General features: G+C 37.1%; 2 protein-coding genes across 10 annotated transcripts in view; one reads left to right on the top strand and one right to left on the bottom strand.

Moving 5' to 3' along the window:
* Positions 1-2,712, top strand: part of LOC105343240 (probable ATP-dependent RNA helicase DHX35) — a 70,304-nt gene extending 67,592 nt beyond the window's left edge. Inside the window, exon 26 of the mRNA XM_066079667.1 lies at positions 1,333-2,712. The gene's annotated coding sequence lies outside the window, so the exon portion shown is untranslated. The remainder of the gene's footprint in view (positions 1-1,332) is intronic.
* A 3,160-nt stretch (positions 2,713-5,872) lies between these two features.
* The window catches only part of LOC105343243 (dynein axonemal heavy chain 5), a 60,497-nt gene continuing 42,599 nt past the window's right edge, over positions 5,873-23,770 (bottom strand). For 8 of the 9 annotated variants that reach the window (XM_066079661.1, XM_066079663.1, XM_066079660.1 and 5 more), the window contains 33 exons: positions 23,297-23,469; positions 22,772-23,138; positions 22,142-22,633; positions 21,747-21,993; positions 21,413-21,654; positions 20,729-21,116; positions 20,288-20,565; positions 19,825-20,040; positions 19,411-19,641; positions 18,745-18,908; positions 18,347-18,469; positions 16,961-17,030; positions 16,460-16,713; positions 15,801-15,954; positions 15,526-15,690; positions 15,120-15,346; positions 14,450-15,017; positions 14,078-14,293; positions 13,826-13,963; positions 13,554-13,681; positions 12,789-12,957; positions 12,364-12,519; positions 11,650-11,988; positions 11,333-11,437; positions 10,888-11,141; positions 10,329-10,641; positions 9,895-10,216; positions 9,477-9,703; positions 9,020-9,292; positions 8,428-8,690; positions 7,670-8,042; positions 7,387-7,539; positions 5,873-7,175 (listed from right to left, as the gene is read on the bottom strand). In XM_066079661.1, coding sequence (XP_065935733.1) covers positions 6,786-7,175; positions 7,387-7,539; positions 7,670-8,042; positions 8,428-8,690; positions 9,020-9,292; positions 9,477-9,703; positions 9,895-10,216; positions 10,329-10,641; positions 10,888-11,141; positions 11,333-11,437; positions 11,650-11,988; positions 12,364-12,519; positions 12,789-12,957; positions 13,554-13,681; positions 13,826-13,963; positions 14,078-14,293; positions 14,450-15,017; positions 15,120-15,346; positions 15,526-15,690; positions 15,801-15,954; positions 16,460-16,713; positions 16,961-17,030; positions 18,347-18,469; positions 18,745-18,908; positions 19,411-19,641; positions 19,825-20,040; positions 20,288-20,565; positions 20,729-21,116; positions 21,413-21,654; positions 21,747-21,993; positions 22,142-22,633; positions 22,772-23,138; positions 23,297-23,469 — 8,178 coding nt within the window. In that variant the 3' untranslated portion in view covers positions 5,873-6,785. Of the gene's footprint in view, positions 7,176-7,386; positions 7,540-7,669; positions 8,043-8,427; positions 8,691-9,019; positions 9,293-9,476; positions 9,704-9,894; positions 10,217-10,328; positions 10,642-10,887; positions 11,142-11,332; positions 11,438-11,649; positions 11,989-12,363; positions 12,520-12,788; positions 12,958-13,553; positions 13,682-13,825; positions 13,964-14,077; positions 14,294-14,449; positions 15,018-15,119; positions 15,347-15,525; positions 15,691-15,800; positions 15,955-16,459; positions 16,714-16,960; positions 17,031-17,965; positions 18,089-18,346; positions 18,470-18,744; positions 18,909-19,410; positions 19,642-19,824; positions 20,041-20,287; positions 20,566-20,728; positions 21,117-21,412; positions 21,655-21,746; positions 21,994-22,141; positions 22,634-22,771; positions 23,139-23,296; positions 23,470-23,770 lie in introns of all 9 variants that reach the window. The other variant, XM_066079659.1, reaches the window with a different exon arrangement.

Below are 23,770 nucleotides of genomic sequence, written 5' to 3'. Positions count from 1 at the left end.
TCCCTAATGACGACTTATGACGCGTCCGTATAGAACCCCAATTTTCTTTGTTTATTTTACTTGTCTGAAGCAAAATTGAGTGGCAAATAACACCTAATGGTGTCTACCTTACACAGACGATTATACACAGTCAGGTTATGCAATGGTTTGACAGATATCACGTGATACACACACCTGTGAAGTTTAAAAAAATGGCGGCATCGGACGATCATGACAGAGATTGGTTTAGATATTCTAGATGATTCTGTGTGTTTAAAATTACTCCCAAGTGGAAATAAACATGACCAATCCACTTCCTTTGAAGTTTATGACAGGAATTTGGTTGATTAGCGGTGAATTAGGGCTAATTCATGACACCTGCATGACAACAACAATGGCGGCCTCCGAACATCGGCACATGTGCATTGCGTCAGCCTGGGCATAATCTAACTTATAAATTCAACACATTAACTGTGGATCTTTCCCAGTATTTTGTAGTTATACTGTTCCATAAAATTATTTAAGAAATAAAACCCAATAGAAACTAATATACAATGCTGTATATGCTATACATCGGCGAGGGGGGGGGGGGGGGGGGTGCCAAAAAACGAAACTTGTCGAAGTCGGTAAATTATTAGTTCATACCTGGGTCTGAACTAAATGTTTTGAAATCCCCCTTTGAATAGTATAATGTTTTGACTGAATTACAATAACTATTTTGAAATAAATATTGCTTTATACATGTAACTGTGCAGACAATAGATACAAAAGTGTACAGGTATTTTTACCTGAATTTCTGTACCTTTACTACAGGTATCTGATATAATTTATATAAAAAATAATTATAAATGCAAAACTTCGAAAAATTCTGATTGCAGTGATACATGAACCATGATAGTTTGATAGAATATTACTCTAGGGATGAATTTCTACACTTTTGATTAAATCTGATTGTTGTGTATTGGTCTCAATTCGCAAGATAAAACAAGAAACAAATTATTCAAAACATGAAAAAATATTTTTGAACAATATTTGATCATATGTTAAAATTTCATTCATTAATTTTCATGTTTACAGTAATTTTTTTTAACATACAGGTAAAATTACCTGAATAAACTCACCTAATTAATTTCTGTTAATTTATTTGTGTACTCTAAAGTTATAATGTTAAAGTTCAATCTTTCCCGATCACAATGGTATATCATATGGCATGGTCAGACAATAATTCTTGTAAATAACTATAGTAAAACAATACCACTCAAACAGTGAAAAAAGCTTCAGGGGGAAGCTAAGAAAACCTTGTAGGGAAATGACAAATGCGTCATATGGTGGCATCAGGGGGAAAAGAGTTAAGCATTGACATGTGACCAAGTTAGCCATTATCCACAGCTGGCCAGCGGGACACAGTAAATTTAGGATCACTGTGGGGAAAGTCAGAAATTGGGTGCTAATGCTGCCTGTCATTATAGAATCTGCAGTACTTATTTTCTTATCAAAGAAAATATGACACGTATTGTCTAATTGTTAGTCCATTTGATGGTGACCTCATTTATTGGATTTTTTATATAAAACACATTGAAGATTAAGTATTGAATTGAAGTTTAATTAAGACAATATTTTCATGTGTTCAGTAGTTTCATATCTGTATGTTATTGTTCACATAGATACATATTAGTATGAAAGATAAAGGACTTGTTCAGTGTACAGTGAAAGTTATTGAATGAAGTTACTGTCATGTAAACTGTGTCATACAGTGTATTTATTATCAAGGTTTTTCTTATGAAAATGCATTTTTATGGCACATTATTTTGGCACATTATTAAACAAAGAACCAAAGGTTTTAATACCAGATGTACTAAAGGTAACACATATGTATTATTTTGTCACAATTTTGACATATTCTACCATAGATGTTTAGATAATTATAGAATTCAGGAAGAAGAAATGCATAGAAATGTAACCCATAGATATATATACACTGAGACAGTGTACCAATAAGTGGGAATTTTATTGTAAAAATGCCTTTCATGCTGTGCAGTGTGAATACCACAGACAATGTATGATGTTCCCTGTGGGAGATTTATAGTCATTTAGTTTGACTTCAAATAAAGTATGTGTTTTTGTATCCCACTCCCACTGCCTTCACCAAGTCATAATTTTAAGTATCTGTATACACCAGGTATTATACATGTGTGATAAATATTTACGAGATAAGCTTGTGAATATTTCTCATCATAAACCAGTTCGGTATGTTTATATATGTAGTTGAAAATATATACTGTAAACCAACTTTAATTCACACGCAAGAAATTTTCGCGAGAGCCTTGTCGTGGCGAATATTCCTTGTTGTGAATTGATTCCCAACTGCCACTGATATGTTATTCTCCAGATAATCTACCTATCTTAATAGCAAAAATTAGTCATCGCGATCCAGTATATCTCCAGGAAAGTCGCCACAGATAAAAAAATGGTATACGGTAATATGACTGTATAGTTGCTATGGTACTTTCTCATGGATGTTTGTCATTGTGGATTTATTTCAACTGGCCAAAAAATAATGTGACCTATAATACTTGGTTTACAGTAATCTGAGATCAGTGTAATCTTGAGGATGTGTATTTTGTATTTTAATTGACAACACCAATGTAGAAGCAATTATTCATATTTAAATTGTATAAAAATTGAAACTTTTGGATACAATGCAATGAAAAAATATATAATGAAAGAATTTAAGTCTTTGATTTTATTGATCTGTACTGTTGTATCTGTTTTTCATGAGGTGCACAGATAAGCACTAGATCAGTAACCAAAGCTTTCCAAACTGTGCGTACAAATTCTACATATTCACAATTGATTCAAAGATTTGTTACTTGTCTGAAAAATGGGACAAGACCAAAAAAAATTGGTACTAATGGACTCCAAAAGCCATTAATTATTAGAAAATCTGAATCGCTCACTCTGACAGTCTGCCTGTTATTAACACAATCAGTTGCATCAGTGTAAGCACCATGGCCCTGTTCAGGTTTTCATAGATGGGGAGAATGTTCATTGATAATCAATGCAGGAGAAGTGGAAAAGTTGTGTTGGTACTTGGAAAAAAAAATTAGAACAAGTTTAGATTTTTTTGGGGAAAAAAGAAAATGAAAATCTGGATGTTAAAAGCTGTATGGTCTGGTTTTGGGTGCTAAATAAAAATCTTGTTTTAACCACACTCAATGGGTAAATGTAACAAAAATTGTCAATCTGAATATTAACAGAAGGAAATAAAACAAAGAATATGATAATTGAAAATAAAAAAATAAACTAAATTAATGTATTGATTAAAACAAAAATAAACCCAAAGTTTTCTGAGCATTTGTTCTGAACTTATTTCACTTCTTCCTTGTACAAACATTGTACATTATTGCTTTAAATGTCCTCAAGCAGAACAATGTTGTACTGTCACGTACACTTGCAATCCTATTCATAATTAAGCAACTTGTATATACCGGTACTCATGAAATTATTTGTGTTAATGATGGACCAACCAAAAAATACAGCTTCCATATCAATGCATGTACATTAAAATTCAGATAGATATTGGAGGATTTTGATAGTGTTGAGAAGCCAGAATATTCCACCAATGCAGGAACCATTGCCTACAGTTTTCCATGGATTTAGTTTTCTCCATTGAAAGCAATTATAGATTTTATTCATTTGAATCTTTTTCATCTTGATATATTTATTATGGGATAAAATCTTATTTCCTGGATATGAGAAATTTACAATAAAAATTTGTAAAATCTTATTCCAATCCGTCAAAGTTACAGGAAGCGATTCTGTTAACAAGAAATTATCTTGGAGAGAGGAGAAAACAGGCTACCACGTACAGATTACATAGATAGACTTGTGATTTCATGCTTTATTTTTTATTGGAGAAAAGTGTGAATCGAAACCATTCATCATATATTTGATCAAGCAAATCAGAAGATAATGATTGACAGTGCCTGATTAACAAGGGGAAAACGTAAAGACCCAGCTGTTAAACCGATCATAAATTTTGGCTCGACACGAAAGCTCACTTTCTGTCTTTATGTATCATAATCGAAAAAAAAGTGGAAGGAAATCAATGCGGATAATGATTTCAGTCGACCCTGAATTCATGTTCTAAAGTTGGTGCAGAGCTGATCTCCACATGTTGCATAATTCATCATAGAGAAAGCAATCAAGGAGCTTATGAGACCCCAATTAATTTTGTCTAGATACCTTGGTAGTATTATCATAGACTCTTATTTATTGCTCTTTCTTCAGGGTATTAAACTGAAATACTCTCATTTATCAAGTTTGATATCATTTCAAAGACAACAAAAAATGCCTAGCCTTGCTACCAAATATTCACGATGTACCGAGCCTCAATACTTGGTACAATGCAGGGTTGTCTGTATAGTGTAGTGTTTAGATTAGCAATTTGTTATACTCTGTAAATTAATAGTGGGGATTTCTCTTTGATATATCTTGATTAAATACTCAGGAAAAAAGGGTGAAAAGAGATCTGAATATAAACTTTTCCTGTAGGAGATAGATAAGATGTTTTGCTGGAATATCAAACATGTTTTTATATACTTTGGGCAAACGTAATCACCATATTATGAAAACATTACGTAGGTGTGATGGAGGTTTTTTTAGGAAGACCATTATAATATAAAGGATGTTGTGGGATCAAAATCTGACATCATTAAGTTGTATGGGTATTTTGCTGTTTATATTAAAATTAACACAATTCTGACTTAATTAGCAGTCCATATGCTTTCCTTATAAATACTTTGGAAAATGAAGAAAGTATAGAGTTCTAGCCTCATGTACAAACTTCTGAAGATAGTTTTATAATTGAAAGATATGTTCATTTACCCTACAATGTCATAGAGATTTCCATTTTGATAGCCTTATTTTAGTCTGGTGTAATTATTTTGATGCTGATTTTGAAGCTTTATAAAATATTTTGTCAAATGTTACATGCAAATTGACTGTTAGTATGGTCTACTTTGTGACCTCATGCAGCATTTTACCATTTACTAGGAACAAGCATTTTTATCATAGGGTTTTTTATCATAAGGTTAATATCTTGCAAGATTATTATGCATTTTCATCTAATGTTTCTTTTCACATTCAGCAGGTTTTAAAACTATAGTACTATGAAGCTACATTGATTTGAATCACATTTACATGGTAACCCTGCAGTAGAGTATAAGATTACTATCAAATCTTCTATAATATGTCACTTATGCCAGCTGTTACATTATCACACCCTTTATGTGTTTTCATGTCAATTACCTCTCACTTAATGTAGATCAATGTATAGCGGTGCGATAACAACACTTCAATAACTACAGAAAACCCAAGTAGATGGTACGTAGCATCAGTTTTCAACCTTTCATATATACATGATTTCGTAGCTCGTGTATCGATGCAGTCAGATTGACACTTGATGACCCTTCCCCCTAAACTTTTCTGCGCATTCAAGATGAACTTAAATGTATAAAATTAAGGTATCGCAACATCTAATTAACCTGAGGGAAAAGACAATATTTAATTTGGGGCAATCATTTTCTGTGTGGTTTTCATAACTCTCATAATGTTGTGTAAACATAGCAAAGTCAAACAATATCTTTGCATTCATGTAAATGATTGGTTCAACAAGTGCAGCATAATTCTGTTGATCCCAGAGATTCTTGTGTACACTTTGTGAGTGACTGTATATTCATTGGGTGCTCCGTCTTAATACAATTCCCAGCGACAGATTATAACCTGTCTAAAGTGCAGACACATCAAAAGTTGAAGCGATTCAGTACCGGCATAAATACGTAGTAACGCCATGAACTGACATCAAAGGGGTTCACAACACGGAAAGCAGGGATTATTAATAAAGTTTATTATCTAACAGAACTACTCAAGTAGTTGGCTGAAAACATTGGTATAAAATAATGCGAACATTTCACCACAAGATGTGAAAATCAGATAAATTATAAACAAATGCTACAAATATAAAGAAGCTCAGGGGAAAATCTGTCTCTAATAAAAAAAAAGAAATAAATATTATCTATGAAATAAATATTCTCTATGAAATAACAACATAAATTCACTGAAAGGTTAAAGAAATGGACGGCAACTAGATCACATGACCAAGTAAAGGTCGTTGGCCAACTTATCACAGCTCTTTGGATCAAAGTCTCGTAATGCTAATAAGTTAATACTATTCTATGCTTGTTATCCATACAAAATGTTTTACTGTCAAGTTTGATATCTCAAGCTCGGTGGGTGAACCAGATAGGAACAGATTTAATTACCAGAATCAGTTCAGAAAGTTGAATACTGTAAATTAACATTTTCAATTTTGAAGTTGCTGATATTTGCAATGCCTTCAAGCAATATATTAAAGTGCAACACAAGGTAGTAATGTTGGGACACATAAAATGTAACATCTACATCCAGATTTAAACTTTTATAAGTAACAAAACTGACTGGTCAATTCAACATACAAAGCAATGGACGGAGACAGTAAGAAATATCAGTATCTCTAATGTGTAAAAATGTTATTTATATATCAATATAAAACTGGCAATGAAATGTAGATTTACTCAAAAGTGAGCTAGGTCCTAATCCTCTAATGTATAAATAGTCCTATTTGTTGATAAAATTCTTCAAAAATATTCAACAATATTAAACTAGAGAAAATAATAAGTATAAGGATGTCCTTGAACAGTTCAATCCTGTCATTTTGGAAACAGTCAATTTGGTTTGGTATACAGTCTGCTGATAGGCTACGCCTTTTACTTGATGTCGCAGAGCAAAGCAACACCGCGTAACACCCAGTGATCGGGGTTCTGATTGGTCTTCAAGAAGACGGCTGCAATGTAAGTCAGGTCCGTCCTGCGAGGTTTCTTGTAGATTGGACACTTGTACATGCGAGTGTCCTCTTTGTCGGATGTGGTGTTGATGGCGTAAATGTGAATGACCGGCATGGGCTCAAACAGGACTTTGGGTTTGGGCTCGATGAGTTTGCTGCCCCTCTTGTCCCACCCAGCTCCCTCAAGGAAGAGTCCGTACACGTACACGCCCTCTGAGGGTGGGGTAGTGATGTCGTCTTTCATTTGGCGGGTGACGTCGTTGTGTAGGATCACTCCATCCAAGGCCCAACCTTTGTGTGCTCTTGTTACTTCCTGAAAAATAAGATGTCAAACATAAAAACCCTGAGAAATTTCAATTTTTTTCATAGGTGAAGAAAATTGAGAATATGCGGTTTTTTTCCTCCATTTTCTTGAAATACATGTTAAATAATGAGAATTATAAAGAAAATATAAAAACTCAGAGAATGAAATTAACTAAATTAAGAGTTTCCATTAATAAATGATTAAAGAAATAGTTCCTGACCTGTCTCATTGCTGTAAGGAATCCCTGAGCGTTGAAGAATCCAGTCATCCAGAACGTAACAGGTCGGCCATCGAAGCACCAGGTATGGAATTGGCCGTTTCTGTCAATCAACTCTGTGAACCAGAACCCAAGGGTACTGGAATCCCATGAAATCTATCACAAAACAGAGAAATTCAAAATAAATTCCAATTTCAAAAACTTGATAGATAATTATGCAAATATCTAACTTTAAAATGATAGACTTGGTTTTTATGTTCCAAAGATAGGAAACATTTGCACTCACCTTCTGCCACAGTTTTGGAATCCTGGCATCGTACATACAGTCCAGTGCATCACGCAGTGACTCGCTCATGATGATGGTACCATCAATAGCCAGTTTCAGGTCACTGAGCGTGCTCCTCACCAGAGAGATGACGCGCTGCATGCGGTCAATCTCCTGCTTCAGGAAGATGTTCATTGGCTGCAGGCGACCCATTTTTTCCAGTCTGGCCTTGACCTCGAAGGGATCGTAGTCATTGGGCAGTTTCTCCAACATGTCATCACAGATACGGTAGACGATGGACTCGCGGGTCTCTCCACTGCCTCCCCCGCTGCTGTCCTTGGGCTGGATCTCCAGAATCGTGTCCAACACTGTCTTTGCAGACTTGCTCTGGTAACTGTGAACAGAAATGTCCAAGTTTATATCCATTATACGGTAGGTATGAAATAGATGTTTGATTTATTTCATAATACATGTACTTGTTCAATTACAAACATTAAAAAATCTAAAGAAGGATTAAAAGCTTATTTATCAATTAAACCTAAGCAACTATGTATTTTGTTGGAGAAAAATTTTGATTTTATACCATTGTTTGCTTGGAGCCTAAAAATGATGGAATGGAGATTTTCAGTTGGTTAAAAGTTAAGTGCTACTATTTTAAACAATGATTATTGTTTCAGTGCAAACTTTCTCAACCATTCTTCTGGTGATGAAGTTTGCAAATTCCTAGTCATTATAACATTAACTATCATTTCCATGTTGACACCGGACCATTGACTTACGTGATATCGGCATTGGCATGCAGTCCGAAGGCCTCAGGGGTGTCTGTACCAGGCAGGTTATTGATGTAGTCCATGTATTCCTGCATCTTGGCACACTTGGGGATGATGTAGCCCTTGTAGAAGCAGAAGTTGCTCTGGAACATGTTCTCTCCAAACCAGACTTTACAGAAGGTGTTAAGCAGCCTCTTGTCATAGTCGTCTGTCACACGGCCACCATATTGGATCTCGCCAAACATGTAGCGGACACAGGTCCAGTTCACTCCCTGTAACATGATAATCAATTAGGGCTCTAGTTTACTTCCTGTTAAATCATATATACTGTAACTGACCGATATTACAAATCTAAAATTTCGTTCATACCTTATGTTTCTATATTTGACTTCATTTTCAAATATCATGTCAGGGAAAAAAAATAATTAACAGATAAAGGGTATTAGATATCTTCAAATGATCTCCATTTCCAACAATATCATTGATCTCCCTTATTACAATATCTTTTTTTCTGAAGTCATAGCAATTTCCTCCAAACAGCAAAATAGATTAAAAATAAAAAGTATCAATTAAAGAAAAGAGGCAAATTAATCTCTCTCACCTTTTTGATGTCCATGTCATCCAAATGGTTCTGTACAAACTGTACACTGGCGTTGAAATCGGCGGCGTTGAACTCGTATGGAATATTCCATCCCAGTGGTCCAAACTTCCTTCTCTCTTGCACCACTGTGTGCATGAAGGCCACACCATACAGCATGGGCTTCCACTGAGGCATGTTGGATATGTCCAGGAAGTCCTGGCTAAGACCGGCGTACGTTCTCTTCAGACCGGCCTTGATGCCTTGAGGAGGTTCATTGGTGAATTTAATTGAAATCTAAAAAAAAAAACCAAAAACATTTAAGTACAGTTAAAGCACATATCAGTATATTTCAAGAAAGATTTACTTCAAAACACCATCTTAATGATATAGCTCTTTGTGCTAATTCTAATATTAAGTGAACCAACTTTTATCCTTTTTGCTTTGCCATTGAGTTTTAATATTCAAGTAAGACAGTTACCTGCAGGAAGTTGATGGGGAACTTTTTATGGACCTCAGTGGTGACCCAGAGCCTGAACTCTTGGTGAATGGTCTCGGTCTCTATCAGCTGGTCCAGCACCTCCTCCACATAGTCAAGGGACAAGTGACAGTTCTGTAGCAGCAGCCACCCCCCATTAGCCATGCCCTGGGCCATCAGTCGCCGGGCATGTACCTCCTGACCCTGTCCCATAGAGATGTTTCTGCACTCTGAAAGTTGGAACATTGCATTGAAAAAGGACTTGTTCTACAGTGTTTAGTCAATATTACAAATACATATAAATCTGCAGCAAAATTTAGGCTGCAAACAATGTGTTAATAATATAACATTTAAACCCGCAAAAAACGATGTATCTCAACTTTTTTTGAAATGTAAAATTTACCCAGAAGTGTATACTAACCTAGTTTCAGTTTCTTGGCCAGGGCCTCAATATTGTTGGTAGGATCAGATCCCATGGACAGCAGACAAACCATGGGAGTTCTGCTGTTGCTTTCACTCCACATCTTCTCCAGGTCCAGAATCACCCCCTCGGCGTACTTGTCTCCCAGGGTGTCAGCAATGTACTTCCTGGCCTGGGACATGGTTCTGTCGGGACACCAGGATCTGACCAACAGCAGGCGACGGAACACGTCCAGGGAGTTGTTGTAACCATCGGGAATTACTTCCTCCTCGGGAGCCTCTTTGTCAAACCATTGCCTCCACTGCTTCTCATTTCTGCTCACCTGTTTAAAAACAAAAAAGATTTGATAATAGAAACATGGAGTTTTTATATTTCTAACTGACTAAAAATAATAAATGGTCAAAATACAGTCCATCATTGCCTCCATGCTTTACCTGTTCAAGAATTCCTGAGAACTGATGGAGATTGCTCAGCTCCACCAGATTGAGCCAGGTCAGATCCACAATCCATTTGTGAGGTTTGGGCTGCACCACATTCAGATCCAGGGAAGCACCTCCCTTAATGAGGGTCATGAACTCCTCGTGCTTGATTTTACCAGCAGCGAGGTCGATTTTGAGGGTAAGGAGCAGAGTGAAGGTGTTCTTGTCCTCCTCATACAAACCTCTAACAGCATACTTGAACACCTCAAAAGTCATGTAATCAATGATGTTCTGAATTCTCTTCTGTGTGATTGGAGATTTTGCCGACCTGTTTAACAAATTTAATGCAAATATTAATGATTGAATGAACAACCATTATAACATGAAAGACTACCGCTACAAGTCATGAGGCTAAATACTTTGAAAAATAATTTTTCATAAAGTTAGAGAGCAAGATGTTGGTTCACCATACTTTTATGGCCCTTCAGCCAATTACATGTATTACTGGTACAATAAAGCAAAAGAAAGGATTATTTCACCATAACCTGGGTTTAATTTCAATATATAATCTTACCTGGCCATGGACAAGTCAAACAGGTAGAGGAACTGTTTGAGTGAGGTCTGGTACATACAGTTGACCAGTCCCATTTCTACAATCAGGAAATACAGGATGCTACCACGAGCTGCCACTGGACGGAACTCCTCTCTTGCCACGGTTATCTTTGTCTGGGTCTCTGCGGCGACCTGCAGTTTCTGGCTGACATCCTGTGCGGTGGTTTTGGTTGTGTTCAGCACGTTAATCAAATCTTCATCATCCACCAGAGATCCCTAAAAAAGTTATTTTAACAGGCTTCATATAAATCCCTGTACTTCACAGAATATACAGATGCTGTGCATTTGTAGTTAGCCATTGACTTTCAGCGAGTTAAAATTCAGGCATTCAATTACAAGACATTTTTCAAGGTCATAAATTCTAACCATTTGGGAATCATAATATTTTTTCTAAGAGCAACAATTACCTTAGTGCTGGTCAGTCTGTACAGCAAGTTGTCTTCCAGTTCCTTCATCTTCTTCTTGTTGGACTGCACATCCTCCATCAACTTCACTCTCTCAGATTCCAATTCCTGAAAAATTAAATCCATTCATACTACATACACATATAACTTATGAATCACAGATTGTTAAGCCAAATTTTAAAAAAAGACTCGATCACATTTTTTTCAAACAACCATTAAAAATTAATTTCTCTCTTGGTAGTCTTATAATAAAGAAAAAATGCTTTAATTTCAAACTTCTTTCCTAATAGTCCCATTTGGCTTCCTTGAAAACAACTTACAGCTTTCTCTGTCAAGATGACACGTCCTAGAAGCTGGTCCTCAAGTCCCTTCATGGTGACCGTGAAATCAATGATGGACGTCTTAGCAGATACTTCTGGGGTGTAGGATGGGTTACCTAACTTGGTTGTGATGTACAAACTAAAGCCCTTCATGATGTCACACTCTTTGTCTCCGACCTTGACCTTCAAGGTTGAACCGACCTTGATGAAGTTTTTCTCCAATACATTGTCCAAAGCAGGATCCAGTTCTTCTGCTACATCCTCTATCAGTAATGGTCGGCCAAGAGACATAGAGTCCTCAAGATGGGTACGGAAATATTTGTGATTCAAAGATGTCAACTGTTAAAAGAGAAATAAAAAGCATTTTTAATGAAAGAATTTACACTTGAAAAGCAAACTGATTATTCTTTAAAGTATGGTTTATTATTGTTATATTAATTTTTGTGCAATAATGCAAGTCTATATTAACATATTTTTCAATTATTGGGGTTTCATAATATTTGTGGGCACCAATTTTCAACAAAATACAAAATCCTAAAAATTTGCTTTATTATTACACAAGTACATGTAATTATACTGAGGAAACCAAAGTACATAAACTTTTTAAAAAAAACATCATTTCATTCATCTTCCAAAAATCTCAAGACTTTAATGTGGCATAATGAGAATAGATTTCCTGTGTACTGGTCTTTTGAACAGGTCATTTTACTTTACCTGGAGTTCGCTATGGGCCTCCCGGTTCTTGATCCAGTTCTTTCCCTGGCCCTGGGGGTCAATCAGCAGGGGGTATCTGGAGGCCTTGGTCACAATGATACCATTCTGTGTGGACAGCTCGTCATTAGGCAGGCCTTGTAAGTTCCACTCTCCAATCTGAATGACAGGTACATGATTTTAATTCAACATAATCAAAAGCAAGATCACAATTTCTACATCTCTTTTAATTTTTTCGGAATAGGGGATGAGGGTGGTCATGAACATTATATGAATAATTTATATATAATATATTATATGGTATATGATAATTTCAAGCATTAATTAGCTCCAATATCCTTGAAATATTAAAAATCTACTTTAGTAATTACACTGTACTGGTTGTATACACAGATACACCATGTGAAGTTTTTCTTATCAACACTTACAACAGTGGGGTCTGTCAACATGTCGATAACACTCAAGTTCAGGGTGCAGGGAATCTTCCGGTTCTTTAATTCCTTGAACCATTTCTGGTTCAGTAGGAGCCTGAAGTCCTGGTTGAATGGACCAGAGTAGGACAAGAAGGCGGTGCAAACCAGTACATCCCCCACCAACCTGTGAAAACCAGAGGTGATAAATTGATACACTGTTAGTTTACAATGCTTGCTAAACTACATGTTCATGTATACTACAGATTTTTTAATTTTAATTATTCCTATGTAGGAAAATTAATTCAAACCTTCTCTAAGCAAAAATTCATGCAAAACATTTAGTGAACGACCTTTAATTCATATTTGCCATGCTTCTGTAAAAAAAGTTTCACTGATTTTGGTGTCATTTAACATCAGGCAAAGTTTGATAGTGCTGGATTTGATAGGTCAACTAAACATCTTAAAAAACATGAATTATCCTGATTTTCCTGAGGTGAATAATCATGACCATAATGCATTAGTGAAAAAATGGTGACATACACAATAATGACACAATACAGAGATCACCTGCTACCCCCACTGTCACTGGTTAAATATCAATACATCATTGAGAAAACAAAATAGTCCAATTAATTTACTACAAAGTGTTGGTTAAAAATGAAGAATTTACCACATATATTACATCACCTATCTTATCTTTTCCTTTTAATAAAGAGACATTTACTTGTACTGTGAGATGAAAAAAAAAACTCTGAGACTGATACTGTAGAGGTGACTGACCTGCCAATTTGGGCCCTGAACTCCTTGCTTTGTTCTGTCCATCTGTCTCTCTCTCCCTGGAGTCCATTAATCAGCGCTGCAGCAGCTGTCATCTTCCTGCGACAGGTCTCTGCATCATCCAGAAGAGTCTGTAATCAAATGAGAACCACTTATCGGTATGTCACGTGTCACTGAACTAGTGAACTAATGTCACTGAACTAACCCATACATACAGATAACAACAGATGCCTTGAAATGACAGAGGTACAGGTATGCATAATACAAAGACCTACTTGTTTCTCTCTCATGGCCTGGTCATACATTTCTCTCACTTTGGCTAACTCAGCCTCTTTCTCATCCAGCTGGGCCTGGGCCTTCTGCAGGTCTCCCATGGCAACCTGCAGTCTGGCTTCCTGAACTGCCAAGTTGGCCTAAAAAATCAAATTTAATTGTAAAAGTCACAAAACCATCAATTTGCCTTGCAATTTAAAAAAAAAAATGATTGTATCAAATAGTCAACAAGTTGGCATTCACAAGTATATTACCTTCAGAGGCAGGACTTCTTTGTTGATTTCAAAGAACACTGCCATGGACCTGGTCCAAGAGAGGAGACCAGCCACATTACCACAGACACGCTTGGCGACCTCCAGGGTGTAGTCCTCCTGTGAGAGGTAGGGATCCAGCAGCTCCACGGTCTCATCATTGATCGAGTCCTTGGGGAAGTTTATCAAGGTCTGCAGGAAGTTGGTTCCTGACATAAGCTGAAAAACAGATTCATAAAATTTTGCAAAGTTCTTACCTACACTGAAATTTCAAAATAACACTCTGCTATTTCATAAGAAAAGAAATTACTTTGTAGAATGTTCAAAATCAAACAAAAAGGAAAAAAGAAAGAAACCTAAGCATAATATCAATACCTTAAGAGCTTCACCCCATGATGGTTTAATACAAGGTCTCTCTGGGTCCATTTCCACTGTATTGACCCTCTTCTGGAACAAGAGCAGTACAGAGTCCATGATCCTCATGATGAGATGAGGGGGCTTACCCAGTTTTCGGACAGTGGCGATATCAGCTGGTTTGATGGTGTTCAAGGCAGCCTCTGCCTCCTCAAGAGCTGGGCGAGCCTTCTCCAACTTTTCATAGGCAATGACCTTGTCACTCTCAATGGCATCTACAATGCCCTGAGCTTTGTCCTTGACCTTTTGCACTTGCTCTTTCACCTTTTCAGCGGCTTGTGCTTTGACTGTTACTTCTTTCAACACTTTATCAGCTTTTTCTGATGCAATGGCCAACTCTTTTTCTTTCACTGCTAGCTCCTCTTTCAGTAAGGCCACTTGCTGTCCAGCTTCGATCAGTTTCTCTAAACCAGTGTTCATTCTCTCTGCAAGTTCTCCTATTTCATTTTTCTTGTCGGAGTAAATTGTCTTGTAACCATTAATGAAAGATAAGTAGGACTTTGGAGTCACATGTGTTGAGCGACGGTATCTGAAAAGTACAGGGAAAAAAATCATGACAAGTACTTAATATAAGCTAATTTCAGTTGTAAATATATAAAGGTATCAAAATGGAATCCTTGTCTATAATTACCTCTGGAAGTAGCTGACACAGGATTCTGCCACTCCGTCATGGATCAGACCCATGGTTTGGATGACCTGTTTCTTGACCTCTGCGGTGCATTCGATGTTAAAGTTGGACAGAAAGTGGTCAGCCACGGCAATAAGAGCATCCTTCGGCCAGCGCTGGAACCAATCCATCGTACATCCAGAGATCAGTCCGGGGAACTTCAGGGCTCTTGCTCGGAACTTCTCTCCAACCTTGTAAAAAAGATGAAGTTTTATTGCTAAGAGTTGTATATTCCATTTTGATTTTAATTTCCTGCAATTCCATTTCTCCTCATGGTGAAGCTTTGATGCAATATTTATATTCCATAATCATTATTGTCTACAAAATCTTAATTTAATAAGACATTTTTATGTTTCGTGACTATACTTACAGGGGAGAAACACAATACGACGTGGAGATTGTTTCGGACTCTGGTAAGGTAGTAGTCGTACAAATTTTCATTGGATGGTGGTCGCCTTGGAAACTCTTTCTTCATGATAGGGATAAGTTCTCCCATGATCTCATCCATCTCATCTCTGGCAAACAAGTTAGCTACCTGTCAAAACAAAGAAAACTCCCAGGTACTAACATTTCACATTGATGATAGACGTAGAATATTTTGTTGGCAGAAGGATGTAGCTCTGAGTGAATCCCATGGTCACTTACGATTCCTGAGGAGAGAACGTTGTTGAGGTACTCCAGGAAAGCTTCGTCCTTGATCTCCTGGTCAGTGAAGATGAAGGTTATTCCCTTGCCCTGAGCACCAGCCGTACGGTACAGGTACTTCAGGTCTTCCAGCAGGTTGGACACATTGTACGACCTGTCAATCAACAAGACTAGGATCAGTTTTTCAGGAAATTCAAACCCATTTAAAACAGCAAAAATTTTCATCAAGAATCAATGAACATTATGAAAGTGAACATGGATTTGATGATCTAATATATGCGAGTCACATACAATCATATTGAAATTTATGACAACACTGATTTTTATATTCAGTTGTTTTATTATACATTCCAGTTACCAGCCTTACTTCTCCTTTTACAGCTATCATGTGAATGAAACAATTAATATCATGCTGTGGCCTATCATTGTCATTCAATATCATTTTACAGGTGGAATACAACACTTTCTGATTTTACATCAAATGACTTTTACCATTTCTTCTTTACTTCACCTCCTCCACTGGCAGAGGATGAGAAAACACACAGAAAAAATCAGCAATACAAGTCAGCTATATCAATTACTTTGAACTTTAGTAAGGTTTTTTCAATATTTCTTTGAGGAGTAAGCCTGAGATAAAGCCTTCGCTCAGATTTATCTACCTTGTGAGAGTGATTTGGAACGTCTTGTAGCCGGCAATGAAGGAAGCCAGCTTGGTGAGGGACTGTTTGCCCGACCCTCCCACCCCCACAAGGAGGGCGTTACCCCTGGGGGTGCGGATGATCCTGGACACCTTCACCAGATGTATCATGGCATCCTTGAAGAACACCAGGTCCATTCCTGATCCTCGGATTCCCTCATTGTACTGTTGTAAGAACATCTGTAGCCTTTCTTCCAGGACTTCAAAGCTGGGAATCTGCAAAACAAATGTAACAAGCATTAAATAAACAGTGCCTTACCACCAGCTCTGTAAAAGCTTTTGTTTGTTTTGTTTCAGTTTAAAGATTTTATTAAACAATATCAAAGACTTATAATTTAATACCGGTGCATCTATCCACCTTAGCTGTGAATTGTAAAAATTGAAATTAGCCCGATTATAAGTGATTATTTAACAGGTATACAAGATATTTTCAATTTTTAATTGAATCTAAGATGAAACAAACCGGTTCATAGATCTTTGGCATGTCAAAGTCAGTATCTTCTGGCTCATCACCTGTGGCTTCAGGGGCATCTCTAGAGAAATCAAAGGTTATAAATCAACCAATGAACAAAGATCTACTTCAGTAATGTAAAAAATTTCAGATTTATTTTAAGATGTTATTCTTTAAAAATTCCAAATATTTTTTTAAAATGGTAAGCATGGGGGTAAAATTCAGTTCATAAATATGCATAATGATTGATATATTATATTGTATTATGTGTCTATGTAGAAAGATAAAGAATCATAAATACATGCAATAATAAACACGGATTATTGGTTGTTGGATTAATACTAGAATTGTAATGTGCATAAAAAGGGAAAATATGTGATGCAAAATTAAGAAAAGGAAAACCCATAACTTCATAATCATGTACATGTATTAATATTTTGTGCAATCTGAAAATAAAATGTACCAAAAGACCGCAGCGAAAAAAGTCAAAATATTGATATAATGTTTTTCTACCCACCAGCCAAACACGCAAAGGAAATAAAACATATTTTAAAAGATTCAATAAATCGAATTCCAAAATCTTTAAAAGCTAGGAATAAAGCTACCAAACATTCTAATGAAATCTCTAGAAAAAAAAAAAAACACCAAAAGAGGATTGCATCTAAAGGAAATTTCCCACTCAACTACGGTACATCTCAATTAGAGGTTTATTGGTTCATCCTTTATATCTTACCCTCTTTAACCTTGTCATAAGTACTGAAAACTGTTCTTTGTAACAAATTAGTTTCATTTACAAATTTTAATAGTCATCGTTTTCCAAAAAGTATTGTATATAAATTGTCCATTTTTTAGCTCAGGGGCCCGATCAAAAGCTCTTAATAAAGTTAAATATCGATCAAATTCAGTTCTATGAGGAAAGTATATGTGTATATTAATTTTAAATTTAAAGAACTTAGAAATACACTGAACTTTTGATCTTGTCCCTACTATTTTCACATTTTAATGAATCTCATGTACCTCATGAAATCTCCAAAGTAATAAGTAGGTTTGACAATTTCTAGAAAATCTTCACCCAGCTCATCACCGATAACACGCAACAAGGTTTTCTCAAACCAATGCCCATCTTCTGCTGTCGTGAACCTGTGGTTGTGTTGTTAGTACAAAAAAAGGGTAATAAATAAATAAAAACTAGTTAAAGCAAAAAAAGGGGGGGGGGAGGTAATGCAATCACTTCTTCCACCGAAGATTTTGGCTTCCCACACCGTGGTTCCCAGGAAGTGAATGCATCGAGAGTGCAGGAAGGAAAAAAAATTAAAAAAGCTACAAAAAGAAAGCCAGGGTGAGGTCACCCCTAGGTTGTGCAATCCAAAGAAAGGCCGCATGGGGAAGGTAACTCACTTCATGAAGTCAACAAAATAATGGGTCGAATCGACCATTGCTCCGTGGGTCTCGCTCAGTTCCTCATTAATGACACGAGACATGGTCTTATTGAACCATGCCTGGTCCTCAAAGTTTGTAAATCTGATCAACACAATTTCACAGTCAATACTTTATATATAAACAAATTGCTTTATCAATATCATTTAAGTTCAATCAACTAAAAATCAAATAATTCTTTACATTAATAATTCTAACTATAATTTGAATGTTGAAAATTCACATACTATCATAGATATAAGTAAAATCATATAAACAATTAATCGTGATCTGAATAACTTTCACTGGCAATATCAACATCAGCATTCAAATTCCGATTCGTAATCATAAATGAAGATACATAAATGCTGGCGACTGACCTGTCAGCAATGACACGGCTACATTCATGCTTCCAGAGCCAGAGCAGTTCTTTCTCTGATTTAATCACGCTACACTCCGTGTTGATCATGCCCTGCCAGATTCTGGACAAGTCACGCAAGTTGAAAATGTAGTGGAACTTGGCTGGAGTTGGCAACATCTTGATCTGCAACACAATTATGACAAGCATGATTGTATTTTCAAGTTCAAAAATAATAAACATATACCTGTGTAATTTCATATTCCATTGCAGCTGCATACATACAAGTTTTAACTGCACAAGTTCCAAAATGACAATTTTTCAAAAATTTGGCAATGGACAACTAGTCCAGAAAAAACTTCTATCCATGAGCAAATAAGAATATAAAAGCCAGGACAAGGTAGATCTGAGTCTGATTCTTTCTCAAAATTTGAGAACGGTAATTGGTACCAGTATTTCTTTACCATATTGAACTTAAGCGAAAATATTCTAATTGCACCACTTCTCATTGATTACTTAATTATAAGAAATAAAGCTTCTTCTATAATAAAAACTCATTACAATTGAAACTGAATGTCCATATTGTAGCTAAACTTTTCAGGCAGGGGAAAAGTAAATCAAAATCAGGAGGACAGTTTTCTCAGTTACCAGAGGGACAACTGTCAACTCAGACACCTGTCCTACTGACCTTTGTGAGCTGCCAGAGTCGTCTTGTGATGGGAACCAGTTTAGCCGTCATGTCGATCACATCCTTCGCGAATCCTCTGTCTGTGATGTAGTGACCACACCCGATACAGCTGAAGATCTTGTCGATGGACGGGTTGGAGGGAAGGGTACAGTTAATGATCACAAACTGTCTCTTCAATCTCTGAGGAATGTCATTTCTCCCTCCTCCTGGCTGAATCATGGCTGCCAAGAACTAAAGACAACAAACAAAACAGACATTTACTCAAAATCATTACCTATCTTTCCAGTTTATGAAATGGATAAAACTGTGTTCCTTTTTAGATAGATACTTTTTGTAGAATTTGTACCATATCTGAAAGAAATATATTAAAACAAGTGAAATAGAATGGTTTTACCCCATGAAATTTAGATTTACCTGGACATCAGCAATGTTGGTGAAATCTCCTGGTTTCTCCAGGTTGTAAAATCCTTTGTACTCCATCAGTTGTCTGACAATCTCGTTAGCGATCTGGTCTCCCCACTCATTGATGACTGGCATGTTGATGTCGTCAACAAATATTGTCATCTTCTTACCAGCAGGTGGACCATAGGTACTGCCCACTCTCTTGTCCACATAACTTTCCACTGTTCTCTATATTATTAAACAGAAAATTTTTAAGTATTACTTTTAATAGATTTTAATTTCCAAACCTGTAATAAGCAACTGAACATCAAAGTATACTGATAATACAATTACGCTCCAAGCCAGGCTCATGCATATAAAAAAAGTGTATAAATTAACAAGCCCTAAAAACATAAGAAACAAGTTCAGTAATAATGCATAATGCCATGAACTCTGCTAAAAAATTGAACAACTTCATCTGGAACTGGGCACCTACCTGGAACATGAGAGGAGTGGTGGCAGAAGAGAAGTTGAGTGACTGACCCAGATGGTACTCTGGGTTGTATTTGCCCATGTAACCGTTGATCATCACAGTCTTGGCGGTACCCTGCTCTCCAATCAGGAGGACGGCCTTGCCTTGTTTGGAGATGGTGTTGATGAGAAATTCTGTACGGACATTGTCCACCATGGGAACAAGAATGGAGCCGTATTCTGGGGTGCTGTCTGTCGGGTAATGGTAAGGCTCCACTTTATTGCTCCAGTGCTGCCACTGGCCTGGTTAGGAAAGAGAAAAATAATTATTAATTTCAAAGAAACTTCCTTAAAAATTACACAATTAATCAAGATGCGAGCAGTGAGCATTGACTCTGATAGCATGCTTTTGCTTACAATCAATCTCTTTGAATCAGACTTATTAGAAATCCAAGTCTATACACACCATTGGTATCCACCATGTAATCAAACATTGTCTCGTCTGCGTCCCTGTTTGTGGGTGGCAGGTCCAATACAATGTCATCATTGCTTCTCATGAATTCCTCCACCTTAATCCTGTCGTCCCACTCCAGGAAGGCACCGATGGTCCACATCAGAGTGAAGATGTACAAGTGTTCATAGTGGGACTGGCTGACCGAGCCCGAGTCCTTGTCGTCCTTCGAGGGGATCAGTCCCTCCAGCAGCTTGCAGGCCTGTGAGATGATGAAGGCTTCCAGGACCTCCATCTTAAAGGTCAGGTTCTGAACGGCATACTGCAGCACTAACGGGAATGAGCGCTCAAACAGGTCCATGATAATGGCTTGCTCATTGACAGGTCGAGAGTTCAGCCAGCACTGTTAAGAAGAAAGCAAACAACAACATTTTAAACGTTCTGTGATCAAAAAAGTAACAAAAACATCTGTGATGTAAAAAATGGTACAAATGTTCAGTGTTTGGAAAATAAAACTGTTTTTTATCATACGATACATAAACATAATTTACATATTTGATTTGCTTAAACTTTTCTATTCTCAACAAAAATTATCAATTTGAAACTAAATTTCTTTGATATTTTTTTTAATTCTAACTAAACTGAATTTAAAAGCATAGAATTTAAATTAAAAATTATAAGCAGTCATTAAGTACTTACCTGTAGAATTGGTTTCCAATCCAGGCCAGAGCTGGACATGTAGACCATACCGTTCCTGGAGACAGTGGCGGGGGAGGCATTGTCAATGTTGTGGGGCTCAAAGATGATCTTGCAGTTGGGGGCCATGGGGATACGGTCCCCATTAGCCAGGGTCAGAGTCTTGTTGTCATCCAGCACAGAGTTCAAGTTCTCGATCCAGATAGCATCCACAGGCCCGTCCAGCACCAACCAGATGTGTTCACCTATAAGAGACACAGGAAAGTTTGTCAGTCACAAAAAACTCTCCCTCTTTCCTCATTCCCCTCTCCTAGCTTAGATGTTTTAGAGGAGTTACCTTTCTTGGCTCTGAGGGTCCTTCTCCACAGAGTTGAGAAGATTCCGTCAGTCCAGTCATTAGTGGCTACGTCTAGTCGACCAAACATCTGGGGGGCGGTGATAGCCTTGGGGTTCATCCTCAGTTCCTTGTGGGGTTCTCCACAATCCGTCATAGCCTTCATCAGAATATGGATACAGCAGGTCTTTCCTGCTCCGCTGGGTCCCAGGGTCATCATACCGTGACGCACTCTCTGGGTCTCAAACAGCTGAAAGTGTATCAAAATTGTTTAGCTATTCATTATTTGATTAGTGATTTCATTAACAGATGACATCACTTGACATATCTTAAAAATGAATTTTAGACTTCTTAAACAAGTAATTAAATAGTTGCTACAAGAGCTTATATCTACACACCTGGATGAGTTTCAGTGTCCATGGAGGATGGGCCACTAGTTTAGCTTCATCAATCTGTCTGGCTATGGCTCCTTCCAGGTCGGGATAACCTCCCTTGTCCAAGGTAATTCCTGGGAACAAATCGTTGATCAGGGACAGGAAGAGGGGTTCGTCTTGGTCCACAAGCTTAGAAAGGTTCATGTCTCTCAACACTCTCATCACACTCATGGCCTCGGGGTCATCCTTATTCTGTCTCTTGACAGTACCCAGGGTTCTCAGACATGACAGAATGTTTCTGAGACCAAAGTCATAATGCACCTGTTTTGTGAGCTGCTCTTCACAGAGTTTGTACAGGGTATAGAATTTCCTGGCCAGCGTGATGTTGTCAAGGAAACCGACAGAGGCAAGTTTGACACGGATGATAATCTGTCTGTCAGGGACCATCATGGCCACAGTACGGAAGTTGATCTTCAGATTTTCTGGCAACTCCTGACGACCAGCATAACCAGGATTCTAGAAAATAAATCAGTGATTAAGTAGGTATTCAACAATATTTTTTGACACATACATATCAGAATATATGTGGACGTGCAGTCACAACATAAGAAATCTGTTATCTACCGGTATATGAGAAGACCCAAATTAACTTACCATTGTCAAAAAGATTCCGAATTCTGGACTCAGAGTCACATTATCACCATCTGTAAAGATGAAGGCCTTCTTTCTCTCCTTCTTGGCGCCTAACACAATAGCAATCTGCTGGGCAGCCACAGACAACACAGGCAAGTCAATACGATTGAACTCATCAAAGCATCCCCATGACCCAGACTGGGCAAGACCTTTGTAGATACGACCCAAACCTCTGAAGTCCATCTGATCGGAGCAGTTGAAGACAACCACATATTTACCCAGACAGCGACCCATGTCTTTGGTGGTCTCTGTTTTCCCTGTCCCGGCGGGACCAGCTGGAGCTCCTCCCATTGACATTCCAAGGGCCTGAGCCAGGGTGATGTAACATCTGAAACACAGTAACAGATTAATATGGTATTTTTAAAAAAAATTTCATCTTGGAACATCTCAACAATGATGTACATGTGAGATATGGCAAAATTAACATTAAATATGAATTTATCTGAGAGTTACCTCCCTTCTATTAAACAGAATTCGTTAATGTACCTGTCAGTAAGAGGGGTAATGACAAGACGCTCGGTACATCCCAGGAACTCGTTCTGATAGATAAAGTCCACATCAGTGACCGAGATCTGACACTTGTCCTGGTCCTCCAAGAAATAGAATCGGGACTGCTTCAGCCACTCAAAGTCTGTGGGTGACTTCACATGCATGCGGCACTACAAGAAAACAGACATTGATAAGCGATAGCGTAAGATTTTCTTACATCAGCACTTAAAAAGTAAACAACTGGTGATAAATATTTCTGAGCAAGGATTTTCCATTTCAGCAGTTTTATTGAAAAAAAAAATAAATTGATACATGATTTTAATATCATATATAATACCACTCATTTTCTGATTCAAAATAAAAAGTGAACTAAAATAACAAAAAAATTGATTCTTTTAGCTGGGATTAGGAAATACAGAATGCTATCTTTTTAGAAATGGCTTTTAAACAGCATTCAAAATACAGTAAATT

Source organism: Magallana gigas, chromosome 3 (genome assembly GCF_963853765.1).
Source record: "Magallana gigas chromosome 3, xbMagGiga1.1, whole genome shotgun sequence".
Classification (NCBI taxonomy): Eukaryota; Metazoa; Mollusca; class Bivalvia; order Ostreida; family Ostreidae; genus Magallana; species Magallana gigas.
Note: the sequence above shows the minus strand (reverse complement) of the source record. Positions and strands in the feature narration are given on the sequence as shown.